The sequence below is a fragment of the Ischnura elegans genome, chromosome 10, assembly GCF_921293095.1.
Source record: "Ischnura elegans chromosome 10, ioIscEleg1.1, whole genome shotgun sequence".
NCBI classification, from domain to species: domain Eukaryota; kingdom Metazoa; phylum Arthropoda; class Insecta; order Odonata; family Coenagrionidae; genus Ischnura; species Ischnura elegans.
In genome coordinates, this window is record NC_060255.1 from 26415860 (window position 1) to 26441143 (window position 25284).

Genomic DNA, 25284 nt, shown 5'->3' on the forward strand with positions numbered 1-25284 from the left:
AGTGATATACTTTGAATTTTTCCCATATCCTCAGTGTTGTACAGTATTTAGCATGCTTTTGTAGCAACTTTGTCCAATTTACATGGTATTTTTTAATTTACTTTCGGTATTGGTTTGCAATTACATCATTCAAATTGTGTAAGGGATAAAAATGTGTAGTGAATCTTTCCATAATCTTTGGTAGGTGCTGATGTCATGCTTGGTGTTGAAATGGCTTCGACTGGAGAGGTTGCCTGTTTTGGTGAAAATCGTCACGAGGCCTACCTGAAAGCAATGATCAGTACTGGTTTTCAGATACCTCAGAGGAATGTTCTCATTTCAATCGGTAGTTATAAGGTAATACTTTGTTTTTTAAACTTATGGAAATAACTTGGAAAATATAACGTTTAGAATATATTGATTCTGTTTTACTTATTGAATTTTAATCAATTTCATTTCTTATGGCTATGTACTTTTCAAAATTTCAGGACAAAAATGAAATGCTTTCAAGCATGGTGAGTCTGGAGAAAATGGGTTACCAGCTTTATGGCAGCATGGGTACAGCTGATTTTTATTCAGAATATGGAATTGAGGTCAGTGATCCTACTCTCTCTCAAACTCCTGTGGAGCATACTAAAATAAGCTCATACTAAAATATTGACATTCCAAATTGACTAAGTTCCCTTTTTTTAACTTTGATAGTTTATATCCTACCATTTTTCCTGGCTATAAACCTGCAGCTAGCACAATTGATAATGTAATTATTGGAAATGTTTAGATTCCATTGATAGGCTCTTTTTGAGAGTTATAATATCTGATGTCATGGTGGAATTTGCATTTGCGTGCTGTTGTGATGATTATGTGATAACCCCATATAAGATAGTGAGAGGGATGTTTGGCCTAATTTAATGATTGGGTCACCATATAATCAACAGACAGAGGCATGTTATGTTCTCACTTCCTCTTCTTATTAAAGGACCTTTTACAGGTGGAACTCAGGGTTACTCTCTAATAAAGCTGCCATTTATGCATTCTCCTACTCAAGGAAATCTTTAAGCAGGGGCTTTTTGTTGCATGCATCATGCTATTAGGCATTGGTTTACAAGTCAACTCTACTATGTTACCTTTTCAGTCTACTTTGTTTTTCTTGTTGGAAACTTTATGTAATTGAGTTCATCTTACTAGCTGGCAAACATTTAAGAAGTGAAGAGCAAGAGTTAAGAATTGTGTTGTACCATTTGATGTCAATCACCAAATATTCGAGCAAGCTAGAAGTGAGCGTATGAGGTTACAAAAAATTGATGATAAATTTTCCAAATCTTAGGGAATTGAAGCGAAGACCTTCACATCTTTAAGGGAGTTCCCAAGCCATACTAACACCATTAGTGGTGAAATATTGTGCATCTCCAATCATTGTCCCTCCCTCTTTTACTCATAATCTGAAAGATTAATAGGGGGCCTTTGAGTGTAAGCAACTCGAGTGACTAATTGGGCAACCTGAGCATCACTGTATACTAGGGTATTAAGTTATGGCTTTTATACAGTTGGCCTCGTGTTTGAATTATTATGGACTACTGTTTAATTACGGTACACTCCCGATTATCGGGGCTAATGATGGGGAGAGCCGGCACAAATAATGGGAAAACATGGATAATCCAAACTTTTCTTTGATTTCAGATCATTTTCATAGTTTACCTATATCAAACAATCTATTATTACTTACGCACATTGGCAATAACTTTCTGTTGCTTTCCAGAATCGTTAAGAACTTTCTCTCCCCGACCGCAATCTTTTTCACGGTGATAGCATGATTGTACTCTTATTCCTACTGCTACAAGTAATACCTGGTTTCCGAAAACCACGCACTTGGGCTGCGAGTTCATGGGGTAGGAAATCACACTTGCAGGCACCATGCCGAGCTGTCGCATCACGCACAAGTTGCCCGGGATACAACTGCTGAGAGACGCGAATCCGTAATTACCGAGCCCGATCCCGCACCACGATGCTTGGAAAAGAGGAGTGCGGAAATTCCGTGAAGGCAACGGGCGAGCAATTACACCATCGCGCAGTGGCGCTTATAGGAAACCAGGACGTAAGGCAACTTGTCTACGCAGGCGAGTGCCAGGCTATGACTTATGCTATCTCTACTTCCACTTCTCCCGCTGCTTTCACTTCTACTATTCCCTTCCTCTCCAGTTTGGCCTTGACTGCGTAAACATGCCCTATTGTGACGAAATCTCCGGTTTCCGTGGGCCGTATTCAACCGCATACAGGGCCACGTCAATAATTGCGTATTTACGATATAAAAAATACAATTAAAGATTGTAACATTCCTCTTGTTACGAATGATAAACCATTGAATAATCTTCTAAAATTAATCAAGAGTTTTTTTCCTGCCACTGATCGTCATCTACAGACGATGCTAGAGCAGACGTCCAAGTAAACTTGAAACATTCCTTGTCAGCAAGTAGATAAAATAATTCCACTTTAAGAAGGGAATTCTGGTGGAAATAATTAGCCCGGGGTAGAATTGTATTTAATTAATGCAAATATCTAGGTGATTTTGCGTTCGATGTTATTTTTTATAAAGATCGCAGAAAGTTTCGAAGGACCCTGAAATCATGCATGGATAATCCGCAACCTGGATAGACCGCAGCTGGATAATCGGAAGTCTGCTTTGCATTCAGTAGTAGTAGTGGTCAATAACTCCTAAAGTTTTTAGTTATGTCATCAGTGAAATATGACATCCTATCCAGGAAGCAAGAAGAAAACTTAAATTTGCAATGAGAGTACCATGACTTAGTGGTCAGTTTCAGTTGTTATGATTATAAGCTGTGCACCATGTGTAGCTATACAATTACTTGTTATAGTCCTTTAGGGTTCATCCTAGCAAATCAGTGTGTTGTTCTTAGCACTGCATCTTGATGGTGATCATCATAGTACCAATTATAATTTGGTGCCTTGATGACAGTACAGTGATAGTGTAATCCCTTGCTGTCAATTATGCAGTGTTGTGAATGAGGCTAAGGAATTGTGTGCTAAGGGGAATGTGAGATAGTCAGAAAGTAGCTTCAAGGATTTTTTTTCAGTAGCTTCTGTATAAAATCTTAAAGCAATTGCCAAGTAGTGATGAGTTGATCATAAGGAGCCATCATGCGCGATCGTGATGTTTTATGTTATTGGTTGACGAACAGGATTGGATCACTCCAATGTAGGACACTATCTTTTTGGCTATATGCAACCGATGTCAGTTGTTGGTCACTCTTAACCAATGTCATTTGTCAATCATTCGATACTGAAGTCTGTTGTAAGTGAGGACTTCACCTTATCACCATAGAGGCCAGACCATTGATATCGGTCGTCAATGACATGGGTGGTTATTGACGTGGGTTGTGACTGACATAGGGCATGACCGACATCGGTTGAGAATGACATTAGTTGTGACCGATGATCGACCATTTGTGATGGACTCAGTCGAATGATGAATGGTGATCAATATCTATGAAATGACTGAATTGGCCCATCACTATTTCTAAGGTAAGAAAGATAACCTACACCCTCTGGCTCCAATTACAAGAAGCTTACAAGAAATTTTAAAACATACTCTTCATTGTTTTTAAGGTGTTTTTATTTTTTATCGCATGCATTTCATGACATCATTAGTGATTTGAATAATTTTGAACAATGCCTATTTTTTGGAATCAGTTGGAAAAAATGTGTGATAAATAGTGTTGAAGGCTACAAAGTGTGTTCTAAAATGAATTACAGGGATTAGTTTGTCTATTCCTATTTTATAAATGGTCTTAAAGATACACACTTTAAAACTTTCTCCGTTAATTGCTGAATTTAGTTTTCTCATTAGGTGTACATTGACCCCTAAGTGTTAACTGTAATTGCAATTAATTATATCACTGATATGGGGGGTTGAAATTGTTGTGGTTGCTGGTGAGTTGGTTTCACATTCATTGGGCCCGGATTCAAATGTCAGTTGTGGGAGAGATGTCTGACCCGATCCCTTTTTGAATGATGCTTGCCCTTTCTCACCAGTGTAATTAACGTTAGCTCTCAATATCATAAGTGGTCTTAGAACTCTCATATTCCTTGTACACCATGCCACACCAAACTTGGGTCAGTGTTCTGATTGTTTCTGCTCTCTGGTCACACGATTGATGCCACTGACAATGAGATAGGTTCACCCAAATTTGAATGAGTGCTTAAGTATATAATATGTGTCGAGAAATGATAAATGCTACATAATACCTAGTATGCTTAAACAACTCAATGGATTTTCATGTGTATCTCCTGGTTTAATTGCTTTTTTAGCTAAACATTTTTACCCTCTAGGCAAGAGTCATCCTAAGTGCTGATATGGGGACTACTCATGATTAAAGGGTCTTTAAATCTCCTATAATGAGATGTTAAACTCTAAATAAAAAATGCCCAAATACTGATTTTTGGAAAGCCTTTGATTTTGCATTATAGTTAACCTTCAATTTCATCTTTAAATAGAAGAAATACTTTACTTAAGTTTTCTTTGGTGATTAAAGTAATTAACATAGTATGTAAGTAGGAAAGTATGTATGTAAGTAAGTATGTAAGTTGGAAAAATCATAGGGGTCATACATAGTGATAGCTCAAGCTGTTTGGAGCTAAACATCAGGTTGAACTGAAGCATTTAGCTTAGACGTCTGTGAAGGAGGAGGAAAAAAATAAGTTGAAACAGGAGAAAAGTTCACATCAAATTTTTGCGAGTGATTCTTTCACTCAAGTTGCTTGCCTGCTTCATCGCATTTTTATTTCTTGTTTGTGCTGTCTGCGAATGTTCCGACTGTAATAACTGCTGAGCTAGAGATGATACTAAGTTTGTGAGTCTTAAAGCATGCGGTGATAATATGTATATGTATACGTTTGTGCTTGTATTTCAAAATTTTTTGGAGGTGTGGATTTTGTGGTAAATTTTAAATTTACATTGTGTTGAAGTATAAATATTTATGGAATCGTATGTATTTCTAGTGGAATTAGGGTACATCCTGGTAGTGGATCCCCCTGAGGGATTTGAAATACCAAGTGAGGATGTCAATCATCCCTGTAGGAATTTGATGGGAATAACATGTGGAATTCATTATGCATTTCTTAAAAATTCAATGGAACTCATGACTATAATCATGGGTATATTAAGATGAATTTTGTTCCCCATGTGGGGAATTAGTTAGACTTCTTCTTTTTGTATGCCTGGTAAGTGAAATTTGGCTTTGTGAAAATGAGATTTTTATTGCATTTAGTATTTTTTTTTCATTTCAACCTCAAGGAAATGAATTGCAATCGAATGAATTCTAGTTTTGTACAGACATAATTTGATAATTTGGCAATTTAATTTGATCATGAAGCTTAAATAAATTTTTTGAGGTTGAAGAGAATTGGATGATTAGGCTAAAGATTAACCATATATTTCATTTATAATAATACACTCAATCCTAATACAGGGAAAAATTGAACTTGAAATTTGTGATCAAGAAGTAAATTTCACTGTCATGTACGCATCACAAATTAGCACCACTTGTCCTCCTTTGTGAACGCCCATTAATTATCTCCAAGGCACTTATATGTTAACTATATATTGCAGAATAAATACGTAAAAAATTGGCTATAGCAAACTTCCTTTTTCTTGCCATGCATACTAATTTCCCTTATGTTCATTTCTTGTCTTTTTGCATTTGTGTGGCAATTGAGTTAAGAGTGAAGATGGAATAGAATAGAACTCAGGGAAACTCAAACGATATTCCAGATCTATCAAAATTTTAATTTTTTTTTGGGGAACTAATGTTGAGGGTGAATGGATTTTGTTTCTCACAGCTTTTCATCTTCAGAAGATAATTCCTCTTCCGAGTTTCCTTCCATTTTCTCCTCTTTGTTAACTGATGCAGTTGAGCTGAAACTTGTGCTGGCTTTATTAATCTCTAGATTGCTTGTGCTGTTCAGTTTGGTCTCTGACTTTGTTGGGCGGCCAAGATTTGGTGTACTTCCTCTTGCCGAGTTCCGGCCGATGTCAGATGCTCTGTTGTTCCTCTCTTGTCTTCTGGCTCGCAATTTGGTCAGGTATTCGTACTCCTTTCGCACTCGTTCCAAAATTTTTTTGGCTTCTCCCATGTTTCCATCGTCGTCTTCATCGTCATATGGGGTGATAACTCCCTCGTGCTCTTGTAAAAGTGTAGCTAAATTTTGAGCATGTCGAAGATAGGAATCTGCCACCTTGAATGCTCCCCAGTTTCTACCACATCGACGGCCCAATTGCTCAAAGTGATTTGCAAAGAGCCGAAGTAAGAGGCGTCTCTTAGCTTGATTAGATTGAACCTCAGCTGGGTTGTACTTCTCGGCCTTGGCAAATATATCTTCGTACTCGTATTCCTCCTCTGGTTGCCAATGAAAAATAAAGGAAAAATTGTCATTAATAATGAGGAGTGCTTTTAATGACGAATTATCAACATAAGTGTGGTTACATGACATATTAATATTTGGAATTTGATTTGTGAGTGTATGAATGTGGAAAGATACAGTACAATTCATTGTATGACATCCTTAACCTGTATTAATCCATGAACAGGAAATATTTTCATCTTTATTATATTTTATGAATATTGTTGGAAGCAGCCTTCCTCTTCAGCAATGAGAAAAGAACTCTTATTTTTAATTGCAAGTTGGGATGAGAGACTATTTGGGATATTTTTGTATTTACGTAATGATTACACACAAGCCTTGATGAAGTGGATTAGGTTTTTTTGTTGTGGATGCCATTGGAACTGGAAATTAATAATGGGTTTTCAAGAAACTTTTCTCCCTCAAAGTAAAATTATAATTGAATAGTTACAAGCTCAGTGATAGTGTATTCATTATTATCAGCTCTCATGTGTAACCCTGATTGATAATGATAGAAATTGCCCATCAAAAAACTTTGTGTGGCTCATTTTTTTTTTACTTCTAGTCAATAATGCAGTAGCTCATTTTTTCAAGTACAGCCTCCACTAAAGGGAACCAGACTTCAAAGCTATGAAAGAGGACTTGCGAGATAAAAGTATAGTACAGTGAAGAGGAATTATCAGGAATTTGTTAATAAAAACCATGATACTAACCTGTACCATATACGTCAACATAATTGTAATAGTAAGTCATTATTTCTGGAATAGAAGTTCTGTGCCTAAAATAGATTGTGCAACCTGAGATTTTGGTTCACGTGAGATGACCCTATTTTCTACAAAATTATTAGAAATTTTGGAATTATTCCTGGTACCCCTAAAACTTCAGATAGGGAAGTTGAGATGCTAGGCTGAAAGAAGAGGACGTCTCCCCATGATTAGCTAGGAGTTCATTGTGTTGGGTTTTTAAGATGAGAGGAATTAGTGGTGCAATTTGTGTTACTAGCAGTAATATGGAATGGGTTATCTTTGCTGTGGAACTAACCTGTCTTATCCTTTTTTTTCTGTTCAGCATTATATTTTTGCTTCCTGTATTCTTTAATCCATTCTTTGTCTTTGTCTGTTTTTTTAACTCTTGAAAACGCATCCCCCAGTTCTGGTTGTGGTCTTGGTTTTTTAGCACTCACGGTACCAATGCCTTTGATAACCTTAATTTTATGTTTTGGCATTTCTGAGGTTTCAGCTTCCTTCCTGCTTCCATCATTCACTTTGTATCTTGTACCCGTCCGTATAAATTCTGTTTCGTTTTCTCCGAATGTTTGCCTTGAAGGTCCTGGTTGTGGTTCCTGTTGTGCCCCATTTTGGTGCTGTGTGCGTGCTGCACTTGGTGTAGGCATTGTTTTTGCATCCTTATGTGGTTCATTATACTCCGTAGATTTTTGAATCTCCCCCTCTTCATCCTCTGATGTTCCGTCCATGGTACCAACTAACTCTGGGTTTAAAGTCATCCAGGCATGTTCATCTGTGAGAATATGGACAAAATGTTTGAAGTCAAGAATTGGTACTCTGGAGTCAGAAAATCTCAGTCCTGAGATTGCACGGGCTACGTGTATAGACAAAGCCTCCTCCATACTGTGTAGGACCTTCTGTGCCTTGGGCATTGCGACTTGGGACTCTTCATCAGCTATATTCTTTTTCTTAATGAAGAAATCTGGTAGTTTCCTTCGTTTAAGACCTCTGTATATTTCAGCTAAAACCGCTTTGAGATTTTCCCCCATTTCTTCTTCAGGCCAGTTGAGTTCTCCTTGTTCGCATTTCCAGTAGAAGGCAGTGCGGATGAAATTTTGCGACAGTCCAAACCTTTCCCATTGCAGGTAGCATCGCCTCAGAAGCAAAGCAAAGAGGAGGCATCTTGTTTGTGCATGAGAGAGACCTTCTTCAAGGACTCGTTCAGCTTCACAAAAGCAGATCTTCCATCCCAAGTCTGGTGGACCACTTACTTCTTGCTTAGGTGATTTAGGGTTTTTGTTTTGGAGGTTAGGAGGTACAACAACATGGCATTCAGCTTTAGTAGCTTCATTGGCTAGCTTTCCTGGCCATGGATGGAGTTTTTCACCAGTTATATTATTGATGATAACATTTCTTCTATTTCTTCCATGAAGCCATAATACTTGCACTTCTGGTGGCCAAGGAATAGTTATGGATGGGATAACCTCGATTGGGAATCTCATTCCTTGGCTGTCTCTCTGGGAGAACCAGCTAGCATCACCAGTCATGATTGGGACACTGGTTGGTATACCTAGACACGCTTGCAAGGAATCATCTTCATCACCATTTCCACTGTCCACGCTAACTTTGGAATTTCTTCCTTGCCTTTGAGTGGCATATTTTGGCTCTCCCAAAGGGCTCAGTAGTGCTGAACTGCCAATCTGAGATCCACTAGTGCTCGAGGAATATCCGAAGTCTCTCCAAAACAACTCCTCAGCAAAGGCAGTTAAAAATTTTGAAGGATTAAGGAATGTTTTCGTAGTGAATAGTTTTTCTGTGTCACCCCCTTTTTCTTCTAATTGCCTAGCTAATTCCTCTGCTTCTATGTCTTGCTCTTCATCATCTTCACCTTCTACAAGACGATATCTTACCTGTGAAAGGAAATACAGAAATTTTGTTAAAATTTTTGCTCATTTTTGGGAAAATGAACTACAGTAGAAGATCGACAATCCAGAATGCTTGGGACCATACTCATTCCGGATTAGCAATATTTCCAGTGAGTAGGCCATTAGGGTATAGGCAACCTGTTATACCGAGGTGTAGGCAACAATGCAACACGAAAAATGTTTGGATTTTTTTTTTCAGTGCGTTGTAGTCAGCAGAAATGATGTATTGTTGAGTAATGGGTTAATTGTTGAGAAAAACCAAATCAAATTCACAAAAATATGATTAAACATGACTCAAAGCATGTGAAAAAGTTCTTAGCCCACAAATCGCGAAGGTAGATAAGTTTACAGAGTAATCTTAATGAGACCACCTGCAAATGGAAGGAAAATGCCGCAACATTTATACAATCTGACCATAAAATAAATATTTTGCTCCCCCATATTTTTCAGCGTGCACCTGTCGCAAAGTCCACGTCATTTTCATGACTATGTACTAACATAAGCTTATCCATAATTATCAAATATTATAATCTGAGGAAATCCCTGTTAAAATATGTTACTGTGAATAATAACTGATTGTGAATTTTAACATGTAAAGTTAATGCTAGTTGTCGCAGCTAATGTTAGAGGTTCAGGGAACAAGAGTACATACTTTGAAAAGCTATACGGCATTAACTTCATAAGCAATCTTCGACTAATCCACAGGAGAGAGGCCCTTTAGGCTGTGACGCCTGCTTAACAACCAGCTCGAGAATGTAATGCAGGATGGGCTTTCACTCCTCTCATGGAACTGCTTATCACAATCCCGGGTGTCAGGAAAGGTTGAAAATACTTTTAGAACGTGTACTTGTGAAAAAGGATTTCCATATCCGATTAAAAACTACTGCAAGTTTCCAGTCCTTGAAGCAACTGGCTATTTCACGCTTTGCGTAATATTAGGTGTGTTACGTGCTGAATGTTAACTTCAACTCATTTGCATTCCTGTTGTCATTAAGTCTGAAAAGTTCGAGCAATAGACAGTGTATGTTAATGCTGTGAATTCTGTCGTGAAATCACCACACCTAGGTATCCCAAGTCACGCAATGAAATATTTTGCTGAAGAAAACGGTAAATTAGTTGACCAGCTCTTGTGGGATTGGCATGAAGACAGCCAGGCTCTAAGATGGCAATTTAACCACTTAGATAGCCGTATTTTTGGTGATGCAACTTTAAAAAATAGAAATTTTGAATAGCTGCGGAAAATTTTCCGTTGTTTAGATCATTCTGTTATTTAGATTTCTGGGTCATCTTTCTTCTACTGTATTTCATTTGTTTCTCATCTGGAATATTCATTCTTTGAATGTAAATATACTCCATATTGGGCACAGACTGTTCAGAAAATTTGTTCTTTTTTTCTTGCGTACATTATGATTTTTCTACTAAAATAAATTTGTGCGCATTCCTTTTCCACTCTCTTTTCACTTTAGGAAGGGTGTCGTTCATTCTCTTCTCTTTAACCTTAAAGTCAGTGTAGGTTGGTGAGAATATTGATTTTGACTTAGGGTTTGGGGTGTCTATAAGCTTCACTGAACCCAGGAATCTTTGACCAGAAGCCAAATGCTCAACCCACTATGCCAGCTATGCTAATTTTGATTATAATTGTGGTGGAACTTACATTAGTTAGGCATTGATGAGGTATTCCTCCATGTCTCTTTGCGGTAGGCTGTGGGGTGTGTGATGTAGGTATTGTAGCGTAGCCATAATCAGAATCGCTGTTTTCTGTGGATAAACTTTGCTTTGGGCTGTTGAGGCGCCTGGGTGTGTTCCCATAGTTGGCTGACTTTCCAAGTTTCCAGTTGTCCGTTTCCTTAGAGGAGGTAGCATTCTGAGTTTCATTGCTCTTATTATTAATGGCTGTTATTCTCATAGTGCTTGGTGGCTTGTAAGGCCAGGCTGGCACAGTCAGTGTAGTACCACTGTCTCTTCTTCCTCTTTGAGTGAATGGTGGTGGGTTTAGATCTTCTGAGTATGGAGGTTCCAAATTTGAGTCCTGAGGAAGTGCATTTGAGACAATTTCCCTGAAGAGAATAGGTTAATCATAAGTAACACAGACAGGAAATAATGCTGTAATGAGTCAAAGATTTCGATTAAATTATCTTTTATGAGTGTCTTAAAATTTTCAGAAATTAAAGAATGTCGTTGTCTTTTGACCAATTAAGCTTTATAGATTAATGTTGGAGCTTTTTATTTACTATGAAATATTGAGTTAGGTACCATATCACAAATAATATCAGTTAAACAGCCGACAAAACAAGAAATACTTTCTTTATTTGTGTCTGAAACTTGAACGTATGGAAGGATTTAAAAATCGTAATTTTTTAATATACCAATGAAAACAAGCTTTGTTGCTTGATAAGTGATTGAAGCACAATTTTCTGAAGCAATAGAGACGAAGTACAATTAAGTTTGCTCACTGTGGTGGCTTCATAGGTGGTCTCTCTGATATATTGGATCTGGGCCCCCTCTTCTTAATGCCTGCAAGAAGTTTTTCTCCTGGCGACATGAATTGGTTTTTGGGATCCATCTCGTCACTGCTGTCACTACTTGCAGACGAAACCTCTGTAAAGTGTGGAAGAGTTAATTTAACTCTGTTGTTTCAAGTTGACCACTTTAATGGAAAACCTGGAAAATTAGGGAATCGCTAGGAAGGTCATGAAATGTTAGGGAAAATTATGAACTAGTCTGGGAATATTATATTTTCTGTAAAAGTCAAGTGGTCGTTTTTCCCACTCCTCTTAGGATTTGGTGCATTTTTGATATTTTGACCTCCATTCCCAAAATGCCAATAAGTAGGTTCTCCATAGCTGTTAAAATAAATTACTGCATAGTGAATTTACAAAATTTCCTTCTAGGTAATTATTTATCTTGACCTCATCATATTTTTCTCCCCTGTAAAGATGAATATTCCATGAAATATGTACTTATTAAGTAGTCTGAAAAAAATTGGGAATTTCAGTTTGATATTTGAGAGGCCACACTGACTTTGGAAAATTCTTATTTAGTGTTAAATTATGTGATATTGTATGATTTTTGTCTCACACCTTCTGGGGGATATTTTTTCTCCTTTAAGGTTTTGTCATAAAGCTTCCTCTCAAGGTACGAATATTCACTTTCATCATCTCTTGCAATCTGTGATCCACTGTATCCAGAAGTATGCTCGTATTCACCCTCCTCTGAAATTGCTCTGCCATGAACATATTTGTTACGTGAATTGTATTCATTTAGTAGTCCATTCCTTGGTTCTTCAGGCCAGTTTCCAACACACTGAAGTTTGAGGTAGCCTGTGAGGTATTAAAATTGCAGTATTAGGAATTTGAGAGGACACCTGGTTTCAATGGTGGATCCAGAGTGGGGCTAGGGGAACTGCTCGGAGATAACTCCCCCATTCCCTCTCCTGTTTCCCACCCCCTTGTCTATATCCTGGATCTGCCACTGGCTGGTTTTCTTAGGTAAAAGTTTCAATGGAGAGGGCTTAACTCTGTATCTCCCAAACATTTTGGTGAGGCCAAGTGCACCATCCCATCCACTTGCCACCATTTATTACATTTAGGGACCTCTAACATTAGTTCAGTATATGTGAGGGAATAAGGAAAGCCTACTAAGTCATGCATTCTTACTGGCTATATCCCCCATAATGACCAGTTGAAGTGGCAACTGTGCATTCTTCATACTCTACCGACCTTTACAACCACAGTGCTTAGTGAACCCTAAAGGTAATTTTGAAAAATGTCAGCGTATGTCTATAGTGCTTCCTAGGTCATGGGATAGTGAAACTCTTTAAAACGTGTGGGAGTGGAGCGTAGGGGAAAAATGCATCGTATGCAGCGATCATCAAATGATGTGGAAACTCAATTAAGTTTGGAATACTGTGCACAGGCAGCTAATTGTGCACTAACAGTGTTCTTATAGCGTTCAGCGTTGCCGAGGGAGGTAATCTCCAGTAATTGGTGCAGGCCGTACCTCAGTGGCACCACGGTGCAGGGTAGCTCCCTGAGGGGTGAATAACGGACGATATCTTGTAAACGTTAGAGATAGGCCAAAACAAACAGAAATTCTGTTTTAAAGGGCTTTACGTTCACATTTTACATATGAGAAGTGCTTTTTCTGCCCCAAAAAACTTAATTGAGGCTCCTGAGTACTTAGGGCCCTTGGGGCAGGGGTTGCCATTGTTTTAAAGTAACCAAATTTTAACGCGTGGATATAAACCTCATTTGGATCATTTTTGAGACTAGGAAAACATGGCTTTTCTCAATTCTGATAAAATAAGGGTCGGCCTAATCAGGATGCAACCAAGGATAGGAGTGTTTATAACAAAAGTAGTATGCTACAACTTACCTGGCATCTTTGGTAAAAATTCAGGTTTGATGGCTCTATACAAGTTGTCATCCGCCTCTCTGGTAACAATTCGCACATCTTCGTGAACCACCATAATTCTCAGTGGTACTAACAGCTCCTTGGTGGTTGTGATTTTCTCATTCAAATTTGTTAGACTGGTATATGATCTTGATCTTGCCATCTTCGCGTTAGGCTTTGCAGGAAATGTTGGACTGTTCAGAATCGGTGGATCCAGCATTACCCACCTACCTACTATTTCCTTTTAAAAGAAACGGAGATAAGCATTAATCATATAAACTGCATGTAGTCCATGTTTTTACTGGAGCATATTATCTCCAACCACAGTCCAGCCGGCGTGAGTTGTCCGATGACAGTTCAAAAGGAGGGGCAGAGAACCCTGCGCCAGCACGGTTTACAACCAATCGCTGTCCCCCAAATGCACCTCACACCCTCGCCTATTCATACAACGTTGTCACATGCATATGAAGCACTGAAACAAGCCTGAGCCACCATAACAAGCCCCTTCTGCGAATCGCCAAAACAAAGGATTCTTCCTTTGGATTCTTCACGCTCGTCGTCCCTTCTGGCTCCTTTCTTCACCAAACCCTTTTGTTTACATGTGAGGTGGGCGTTTCCCTTTCTTACCTGGCAACCTTGCCCCCTACCCCGGACTAGACCCTTCTAAAGGTCATCGGACAACTCTCGGTGGCTGTGCTGTGTGCAATTGAATGTAGTTTTCAATGCAGCATCTGAAAATAGAGTATTTAATTTACTATCGCCGCAAAAAAGGTAGAACGCTGAACTTAAAGCAGTTTTATGAAACTCTGCCAAAGCTCCATGGGGCCGTGTCATATATCGTTTTACTCATTGTTTGTGTGGCCAAAACAATGACTTATTTAACATTGTTTAAACGTGAATGTTTAGCTTCTACGGTCGAAAGACTGAAGAAGAACGCACGAAAAACTGTGGAAACTGCAAAACTGTCATCGCCTTCATCTCGTCACGGGCAAAATACTTGATTGGTGCATTTCATTGTATTTTTTATAGGGAGAACGACATCTTTGCATTACCAAGAGCTTTTTAACATGAAATTTTACCCATTCCTTGGTTTTAAAAATGACTGAAAGGTAGATTTCAATTTCCAAAGTTTAGAAGAATACATTAATATTGAAGTTACATATGCTATATGTGAAAAATATATCTTAACTTTTCACGTAAGAAAATGTTTATATTGTTCCTCTTACTTAAAATAAACCAAAAAAGACTATAAACACACCACGGCAATGCACTCTGCCAAAATGACAATTTTTGATTTGTCTTGATTGATTACGATATATGACACGACCCTATGGAGCTTCGGCAGAATTTTGTACAACTGCTTAAAGTTCGTGGTTTGAGGAGTCACTTTGTGGAATTTACTCATGATGAATGAAAATGAACTTTGTTTTTCCACATAAATATTTATTTAATCACGACCGCGGTTTTGACGCACTGTGTCATCCTCAAGCGAGGAGTACAATGAAAGATCGTTGTTGGGTATTTCCCCCCCTCCCCTGCGGCGAGTGTCGTCGCCCTCGGGATTTCCCAAGGCCCAGCGAAGTCCCTTTGGGCCCCCTTTCTCTTGGTCTCCGCCAAGGTGACTCGACTCACACCCTTTTGGAGTGAGGGAGTGCCGTTACTTAGGGTCAGTAACCCTCATACCCCAACATCGATGCCCGCGCCGACGGCGTGGGTGTTTGTCAGTGTTTCACCAAAGCCGGGAGCGTGTGGACGTGGAGTTTTCGTCGTGCGATTATTCGAGAGTTGCGCGCAAAATAAACCAAATTCGATTTGAAGGTGTCCTCGCCTTTCATTTCATAATAACCCGGGGCACACGTCCCCACGCGCATTTCTTCTGTGCCACCTTCGGGCCGGATTGCGCGAACAATCGTCTTAAATACCTGACCATATAAACCAGAAGTAGTGGGGGGGGGGGTAATCAAGAGGTAGGGGGAGGGGTTAGGTCTTTCCCTGGTTGTAAAAGCCAAAGGGATGTGAGAGGATGGGGGGGTTAGGTCGGGTAGGCTTAAAGTTCAGGGTTCTACCATTTTTGCGGTGACAGTAGTATCTAATTACCTGCATGGTGTCTGGTAAAGATGCTCTCTTGTTGTGCCTTGTTGAACTAAGCCCTCCACCAGGTCCATCAGCATTCATTCGTGTCTGTTCTCGTGAACGTTGAGATTTGAATGAAGTTTTATCCCTGCGAAAAAGTACATGTGATGGTTAAATTGACCACTTGTAGATGCAAAAGGTTTCTTTCTGTGATGAGCTCTAAGTGGTGAAGAAATGTATCAGAATTAAGGAATTGCAAGGCGTGTGTGGTGTATTTTGTGAAATGAAAGAATAATTTCATTTACTATGTTTTCTAATTACTAATTCTGGGCATTTCAAAATCAGCTCACAACCAATAGTGTATTATTGGAAACAATTTTTTCTCCCCGTTTACAGGCATAAACACTCCCAAAAATCAAAATTCATAAACATAGACGACTGTTCAGCTGGAGAAAAGCCAATATTTTTAAACCAAATAGAAAAAAATGGCTTGGCCCATAGAGCGCATTTCAAAGTTTAAGCGTCATCATAGGGTTTCAAAGTTGCCTTGGAAAATGGTCTGGTGATTCAAACCTAGCTGTTGATCATTGGATTGCTCTATTTGATTTGGAGGTAAAAGCAAGTGGCAATTTCATGAACTTAAGATGCATAATCCTATAGATTTATTATCTAGAGATCTTGGCGAATGTAAATCATAATATGTATTTTGCACTTGTAATGATTTAAGACTACAAAAATACAAATAAATGAGATACTTACATATACTGAGAGGCATTGGAATATAAAAGTTTCTTCGCAGGAATTTTACGTCATGCATTCCAAGTTTTTTTTTCTAAATTAAAGTCAATAGTTTCTCTTATTCATTTAAGTTTTCTACAGATTAAGGTAGGTTTCCATGGAGTGCTAAAGAAGAATTCTGGGAGCATCCCTTTATATCAAGCACTTCCCTCTTCAGTTCATAATAGCGCCTACTCCCTTTCATTCTATCTAAAAATCCTATTCTTTTCCTTCCTCTCCCTCATTTACCGAACGTTCTACCCTCTAATACTGTTTTCAACATTCCCTCCATGCTAATTACTTGATCCATCCATACCTTCTGTCTCCTTTGTATCTCATCCACAAACTGCCTCTCCTCACCCACCATGTCCAGCACTACTTCATCTCCTCCTCTCCTTCCACGTTTCTGCACCTAAAAGTGCTACACTCCAGATCAGACTCTTAATTAACCTTCTCTTTAAACTCTTACATAATGATCCCCTCATAAGCTCCTTCGTATTCATAATCCCCTGTTTCTAGTGCAATTCTCTTGCTTATGTCCTTACTACTGTATCCGTTTTCTTCTAATGTGCTGCCCAAATAGTTGAATTTTTTCTACCCATCTTTTTTCCCACCCACCTATATCTTTAGTCTCACATTCCATGCTTGATATGCTTTACAAAACTGCATAACCTTGGTCTTCTTGTGATTAATCCTCATCCCATACTCCTCGCAATGCTTGTTTAAAGCATCCACTAGAGCCTGAAGCCCCTCCGCTGACTGGCTAATTAATGCCTGATCATCCGCAAACCTCAATTAAAAAGCAGGGGCAATAGAGGACAGCCTTGCATCACTTATCAGCCCATGCTTGCCCACCCAGATTCTCTGTCCGCAACCCTCACTTGTGCAGTCTGGGCCATATACAGATTACAAATCAGTCTCCTATCCCTCCAATGTACACCTATTTTCTTGAGAATATTCTTTAACTTTACCCAGATCACTCTGTCAAATGCTTTTTCAAAATCCATGAAAAGGCATACATGTCCTGGTCATATTGTAGGCTCCTTTCCACGAGGGACCTCATTATCGATATTGCATCATGAGTTGACTTCCCTATTCTAAAACTGAACTGATTTTTGCCCAAATACTTGTTTGCCCTCGCCTCCATTTGTCTGTTCAATATCATAAGTATGGACCACTTTTTAAGATACAAGGCCAATCGTCTTATAATCTCCACATTCCAGAGCCGTCTTCTTTTTCTGTAGCAGAATTAGATCAATATTCACGAAATCCTCTGGCCAATATCCATCCTCAGATCCTGCATACTACAGTTGAGGACATAAATCTGGAAAGCGTGGGACTAAAGGGTTTTCAGGATTTCTGGTTTTTCTGGATTTCTGGTCTTCATGGTATATTTTGTTAATTAATCAATTTATAAATGCATTCAGGCTCTTGTGCTTGATATTTGAGATCCCTGTGTGTCCCTGCCTTGGTTGTTAGCAAATGTTCATAGCGTGTGCTAACTTTTAACTTGTTCCAGAACAAAGCTTGGAGAGTGGTCCCACAAGGTGGCAAGTCGAAACACTATAGAGAAGAATTTTCAAACTTTCCGGATTTCTTATTTTCCGGGTTTCTGGATTCCTGATTTGAGATCCTCAACTGTAATTCGAAAAACCTTTTCATACTATCCCTCCCTAGATTATTCAGAAGCTCACATGGAATATTGTCCACGCCCACTGCTTTCCTAGCCTTCATATCACAAAGGGCTCTCTCGATCTCCACATCTAATTTCCCTGGCCCATGATTATCCTCCTCCACTGCACTATCCTCCTCTAAAGTCAATCTTTCCGGCCTATTCCTTCCATCTACTCTGTACGTCTTCTTGCCCAGTTAGCATCCTCCCATCTTAAGCCTTAATTTTAGACATTGCTTGCCGTCGTTTGCCACCCGATAGCAATTTAACTTTGAAGTGCAATGCGCCTACCTCTCCTTCCTTCTGAAACTATTCCATTTTCTCACACTGTTTTTTCCACCAAGCCTCCCTCTTAGTTCCACCCCTTAAACGATTATTAATTTGTCAGTACATTGTTTTGCCCTTCTCTATGTCCACGTTCTTCCACTTTATCTTCTTCTCCATTTCTTTTATCATTCCCTCCATCATTCACGGTTTCTTTATCCTTCTTCTGACAACTTAGCCAATTGACTTCTCAGCCACTTTGACTATTCCAGTTCTAATATTATCCCATCTTTCCTCTACAGTCTGTGTATTTTCAATCTCCTGGATACTGTTTTCCACAAGTTCCTCTCCTTGTATTCCCCTTCAGAGCTTCTACATTCCATTTCCTCACCTATCTAACTTTCATCAGTCTTTTGAATCTCAAGTTGCATTTCATATGTACTAGGTTGTGGTCTGAATCTGCATCCGCTGCAGGGAAGCTGCGAGAGTTTTTCACACCATTCCTAAACCTATTTCTTACCGTGATGTAGTCTACCTGATATCTTTCCATCACCCCTGGACCCATCCAAGTGTTCCTTCTCCCTTTATGATGATTAAACCAAGTGTTTGAGATGAATAACTTGTTTCTCCTGCAAAATTCTGCTGCTTTCTCTCCCCTGTCATTCTGAATTCCTTATCCAAATTCTCCTATTTCGTTTCCATCCCTCCCTTCCCCGACTGAAATGTTCAAGTCCCCCAATACTACTAGATCTTTCCTACCCGGAGTTTCTCTAGTTATTTCCTAGAGCTGTTCATACATGTCATCTACTTCTTCATCCCTATGATTACTAGCGAGCATGTAAACTTGACCACCACAAGGTTGGTCAAGGTGAGTCGCACCTCATTTTCTACCACCAGAATCTTATCGCTTACCTGATCTTTACCTACCACAAGCTTTCCCATCTTCCCGTTCAATACTAAAGCAACCCCTCATAGACTTTCTTCCCCGCCACTATATGTAACCCTGTTCCCATCATTTGAATAGTTCCCAACATTTTTCCTCCTTACTTCGCATTATCCTAAGATATCTATCCTTCCTTTCTCCATTTCCCTTTTGATATTTTCTAGTTTACCCACCCTCATGATTGTCCTCGCATTCCACGTCCCTACATTAATCAATGCCTTCTTTTTCTCCATTCTGCTGGTTTTCGTATCCTCATCTTTGGATGCTGTTGTTGATGATGAAAAAGATGATGATGATATATCTTTGCTAGGATTTCGCATGATCAGGACCTTGCTGACCTTGCTGCCGCCTACGTCACCCACCCTTAAAGGGCTAGGTCCCGCGATTCCGTGCGAGGCTAGTTCAATCAAACTCCATGTTTTCAGGGAAGAGATAGTTGGTAGGGTTTCCCACGTCCATTCCAACAGTGTTTTTTACGTGACACCATCACGTGGACTACCTTTCGTTTGGCTCCTACCCTTCGACCTATCTGGTATGGGTGGCTCTACCGAGAATAATTTAGAATTAATGCTGCCAGTGTAGCTCTAGGGTTCATAGGAATCTCCAAGCCTTTCCACTGCGACAAGGTTGTAGCCCAAGGGGAAGTCTTCTCTTATTAGCTAAGGTAAATACTTAATTTCTCTGGCCCTTACTATCCTTAAAATTACCAGATTCTAAAAATGCATGCTCCAAGACTTTGGGAGGCAAAAAATTTTCTGTTTGTTTGCTCGTAGATGTTCTTCCAACCTACATTTCAGAGTTCTTAATGTTTGCCTGATGTACAGTTTTCCTCCGCTTCACGTAATTTTGTACTTCGCTTTTTTTTCCCTTCCCTTTAGGGACGAAAGTTTTCATTTTGTAGTAGGTCATCAGTTTTCTTGTTGCTTCAGAATCTTGTCAAAATGTTGTGCCTGGTGAAAATTCTTGATTTTTTTTTGCTAAGTCCTAGCTGTGCATGGCAAAACAGTGAAGGCTGTAGCTTCAAAGACTATATGTGCTCTGCGGGAAAGCGCAAATAATTGCTGCATTTTAGCTTGGATGATGGTGAGATCTGGCATTTAAACATCGGGCTGTATGTGTTTCTTATCATCTGATAAACTGAATGTCCCAAACTGCTATCTGCATTCTTGAATACAAGAACATCCAGGAAGGGAAGTTGGTGGTTTCCTTCCATTTCTATTGTATATTTAATGGATGTAGTCTGGCTAATTAGGTACTGAAAGAAGTTTCACAGGTTTTAATCATATAAGGCCGTAGGACATACATGGCTTGTATGTGTAATCGATATTTTGAACTCAGTTTTGGCTTCTTGTCATAAGTATCCAGAGCTATCCTTTCAAATACTTCAATGTAAAGGTCTGCGACGACTGGGATAAGGGGGAACCCATCACCACTCCTTCACACTGCTCCTATAATTTCCCATTCCACGATAGGTAACTGTAATTGAGGCAAAAGTCCACCATTTGCAGAATATATTTTGGGAGACCTTTTTCCTTTATTGCATTAGTAATTTTGTAATTTGGATGGCACCTTCAAAAGGAATTTTTGTAATTAAAGATATCACGCTAAAACTGACATGTAGATGTTCTTCTTTTGACTGTGACTTTCTTTATAACTTAAATGATATCGAAGTTCTTATCATGTCACAGCTAAGCCTGAGAAGTGTCTCTGGTTGTGGGATGTATTTCATGCTAGTTTATGTGTTAGGGAACTCAAAAACGGGAAACTTATGATCCTCCGAAAAGGAATCAACACCTCCGAAACAGGAAGAGAATAAGGACAATAGTGATTCTTTGCAATATTAACTGATAGAAGCAATCTACTGCAGATAGTACGCAAAACTTGAATTTGTGAAAAATGTTGTGTGACACTCTTTTGGCCCAACCCTGTTAATAATAGCATTAATCAATTATTAGTTCGATTTCATGAGAATAATTATTATTTCTCTTATTGTGTGTTGCAGTTTAAGATAGCTATTTTAGGTGTAGTGAGAATATCCATTAGCAAGTATGCCCCATAAAGTATGCACATCAAATGAAGTTTGAATTGGTTTTTATCTGTGCGAAAAATCCACAGAGAGAAAATCATTCGCCTTGACCGGGACCTGGTTTTTATCTGTTAAAATTACTTTAATTTAATCTTGTAAACAATCTTATTTACCAAAATTTTCAATTTCATCTTTTTAATGTAGTAAATGGGTCTATGTAAAACATATGAATAATTCATAATAAAACATGCATCTGAGGCATTTTTACGATAGATACTGTCTTTCTGGTTCCTCTGATATTTCATTTGATACACCTGATTGGATCTTTCTACATATCTGGGCAACTTTTAGACAAAAAAAAAGTTCTCATTTTTGGCATTTTCAAGTTTTTGTACTGTATATGCAGAGAAAAATATATTCCCCAAATCGTAGAAATTTGCCTCAATGTGTTACGGTTACTTATTGTGGAATGGGAAATTATTGGAGCAGTGTGAAGGAGTGGCGATGGGTCCCTCTGTCCCCAGTCATTGCAGACCTTTACATGGAGGAATAAGTATGTCATATGGCCTAATGCCATGTAAGAATTGTGAAACTTACAGCACCAAAACAGCCAGAAAACATCCTTTCAATTTACTCATATTTTTTAGTTTAATTTTAATATGCACGTAAGACAAGTGACGAGAAGTGGTCATCACATTTTGTCAAATTTATGCTAATTTATGGTGTGAAATAAATATTTGATTGTTCAATAACCCCAACACACACTTCTGTCTGATCGTGTGTGTGACCATGGTAACTGCATGTGCTTTCTCTTATGGGTGGGTTGGTTTTTGGTCATTCTGCAAAAGTATATCTTGCACCTAGTATGAATTCCATAATGCTATTCAAGTAATTGCTCTTATATAATAGTGAGACTTCTGGCTAAGGTATCTTGAATGTTTCAAATAGATTGGGTGGTGAGGTAGCGAGCGGGGTGGGTACGGGGTGGTCCGGACCTCTCCGAAATATATGAACACAATTACTTAGCTTCGTAAAAGAAAACAAAACATTGAAAAATAATGAATTTACAAAAATATTTCTTTGGAAAATGAAGTTCTTCGTTTATGAAAAGTGTGAAAATTAGTAGAAAGCCCTCTACTTAGTTCCCTGCTTTAAAAAAAATTTCACCCCTAGTTTTGGACCCCCACCCCTCGCCAAATGAAATTCCTTCCTACCCCACTGAGATTGGGGGAAGGGTTGTCAATTTCATGAGATAATCTTATTCAAAAAGCCCTCTACTTACGCTGTTACTGATAGGTTATCACTCCTAGGGTGTAAGTGTGGCTTAAAATATTTTACTCACCTGTGGAAGTTCTCAAAAAATTGCACTGAAAAAAGTATGTTGTTTAGGAGGAATGATTCGATGTCATGGTTCAAGTTGTGCCTCAATCTCGTAAGGTTATGTTCTTGTTTTCTCTCCTCTCTTTCTTGTATTTTGGCAAATCTCATCACAGATTGTTCTTCAGCTGTAAATCTCCCCTCCCACTGGTTTCTGAGTGTTGTTGTTGCTCTCGGCTCTGTACTCTGATTGTAATCCACTAATGTAGCAGTTGGTTGTGGTTTCGTGGTAGTCCTTGTTTTTCCTGGTGTTGACATGCAGTTCCCCATTTTGACGATTGATTTCACTCCACCAAATGTTCACCGCTATGCATTCATCACTAAATGTTCACCACAAACGTACATGAAGTATACAGTCCATTAAAACTAAATTAAAAGAGTCAGTGGTAGTTATCAATGATTATTAAGCTATGGTCATTTATGCTCACTCATGAGTTACCCAAAAACTTGCACACATTGTGAATAGTTCAGGGTAATAAATGTCCCACCTGTTGGTGCCATCCTAAAGAACACTTCAAATGCCTCATGAGGCTTCTTGAGGTGGTATCCTATTGTACGTTATGTCCCTTGTCCTTTTTTGCCATTCTAAAAAGCATAAGAAATTGTAGTGTTTGAGAAGTTCCTTTAAAGAGAGGTTCCTGTTTTTTTATGAAGGTTTGCATATAGAATACACTTCTGAGATGGAAAACACTCATTGGAGGGAAAGCACTTCTTCCGATCACTTGTGAAACTGTTCTCCTAGAATCGAGAGGAGCTCTTATTCACATTGTCACTTGTGATTTGATTTGGTATGCATACCTTCAATTTGCGAAGGTACACTTGTATTTCTTGATGTCCGTTAACAATGTTCTCAGGCATCTTTTTTCAATTATTAAGGAATTGTTTTGGTTTTTGAATGATGAGTGGAAATTCACATGGAAAAATATCACTTAATCACAAATGATGATGCACCATTCTGAAAAGCTAGACTATTCTTGAATCATCTGTAAATCTTCTTTGGAATGTTATCTTCGACTGTCCCTATAATCACCATCTGGAAGCATTTAAGAAACATTTTATCTTTCATACTTCTGTTATCTCCAGTTCTTGCTTATCTGTAATTGTTGCGGTGTATTTCCTCCCACTTATCTCCCTCCTATTAGTATTAGATGCACGATTTTTGGACTCACAATAGCATCTTTTTACGTGTGTACATATCTGTTAAAAGGGTCATTGGATGTTTGTAAGGAGTTACTAGCTAAGCTGATGAAATGCTCTTAATATCAGGGTGAGGCTTGAATATGTTGCCCCTAGGGAATCATTATCACAGTTGAGTTCATTTTGACAGTTTGATTAGTATACTGGTTGCCAAAATCAGCGTTTTACGGACATATTACTGACTGCGCATCCCGAGAAATTTCAAAGTCCGGTATTAGTTCATATTCTTTCCCATAAATTCCGATAATAATGAAATTGATGCCGAAAAGGTAGCTTATTTTTTTAGAAATTCCACTTTTTCTTGCGAATTGGCCTGCCTTATTCTTTCAAGAAATAGTCCATTAAGAAATCGTATCGTATATTTTTAGTTGACTTTCGAGGTGGTTAAGTGGTAGAAAAATGTATATCGTTTTAGCAAAGCTAATGTTAGTTAGTAAAAACGTCGAGTAGACGGACGTTTCGACCGTCGAATTGTGGGCAGCAATTGGTCGTCGGCAGCAGTATGGAAAATTCGTTTAACCTTCACCATCGAATGAAACACTTGGACTCGGCCCCTTCCGAGTAGACAAACGCAAATGCCAATTCAGAGTTTCTTTTATTCCGATGTCCTCGACGGTATTAATTTCCCTTAGTGGTAGTACTCTTGCTCCACACAGTAGTGGATACAGAAAACACTCAAGAGGGGGGGGGGGCGCAAAAGATTTATTTTGAGCTACCTATATTTTAATCGTAATGAAAAATAATCAAGTTACATGCAAAGTTTTAGAAATTTTTATTTAAATTGATTATAAACATCTACAAGTCAGTTCCATCTAATAATAAAAAAAGTTACAATCGTTGTTCTGCTATGTTCGGCAATGAAGGCGCCCCCGCATGGGGGGGCGCGCGTCCCTGTCGCCCCCCACATGTATCCGCCACTGGCTCCACAATCAATCTACCGTAAGCTGATGTAATCCTTAGAACCGATATGTATTACGTATTGAATTCTTTTTCCTCAGGAAAATTCTGGGAACTTAAAATTGCAATTTCTCTTTAAGCATCTAGAGGTGCCGCTCAGTTATTGAGAAACATCTACTTATGCATTCATAATATACTTCGGATGTACTCCGTTGAATTTTGGAGTAGAAGGTGGTGGAGAAATATATATATATATATATATACCTTTAGCTTAATACCTAAATGTTAGCAATAATTTTCCTGCGGGAGTTAACAAAGTAAGAATACGTCGGCTTGTTGTCATGATAAAGTTAAATCTCTCCCAGAAATTTCGTTAAAAATGAAATTGATGCCGAAAAGGTAGCTTATTTCTTTATTTCCATAAAAAATCCACTCTTTAATACTTTGGCTACTCATATATATTTATCATTGCGCTGACTTTCATGTCGTTATCCATGCGAGAGCTTTATCGGTTGTGTGTTAATGTTGTTATTATTCCTGGACAATGACTTGAGTCGCTCTTAGCTTTGTAGAATACTCACAAGTAATTCAGGGCGACGGAATATCCTGCAAGTAAGGGTTTC

The 25284-nt window shown here is 38.7% G+C and overlaps 2 protein-coding genes across 3 annotated transcripts in view; one reads left to right on the plus strand and one right to left on the minus strand.

Annotated features, from left to right (window-relative positions):
* The window catches only part of LOC124167180 (CAD protein), a 141786-nt gene that overhangs the window by 51495 nt on the left and 65007 nt on the right, over positions 1–25284 (plus strand). For both annotated transcript variants that reach the window (XM_046545008.1, XM_046545006.1), the window contains 2 exons: positions 185–336; positions 468–572. In XM_046545008.1, coding sequence (XP_046400964.1) covers positions 185–336; positions 468–572 — 257 coding nt within the window. The remainder of the gene's footprint in view (positions 1–184; positions 337–467; positions 573–25284) is intronic.
* Positions 5409–23691, minus strand: LOC124167181. Its single transcript, XM_046545009.1, has 8 exons — positions 22533–23691; positions 15533–15656; positions 13418–13676; positions 12124–12363; positions 11497–11641; positions 10698–11100; positions 7435–9028; positions 5409–6389 (listed from the first exon to the last, which is right to left on the minus strand). Exons 1-8 carry the CDS (start codon positions 22835–22837, stop codon positions 5827–5829), a joined length of 3633 nt encoding a protein of 1210 aa, XP_046400965.1. The 5' UTR covers positions 22838–23691; the 3' UTR covers positions 5409–5826.

Coding starts and splice junctions, on each gene's coding strand:
- LOC124167181 (XM_046545009.1), bottom strand. CDS start 22,837: ATGGGGAACTGCATGTCAACACCAGGAAAAACAAGGACTACCACGAAA. Junction 11,101..11,496: donor CCACCTATGAAGCCACCACA/GTGAGCAAACTT, acceptor TATTCTCTTCAG/GGAAATTGTCTCAAATGCAC. Junction 6,390..7,434: donor GAAAAAAAAGGATAAGACAG/GTTAGTTCCACA, acceptor ATTGGCAACCAG/AGGAGGAATACGAGTACGAA.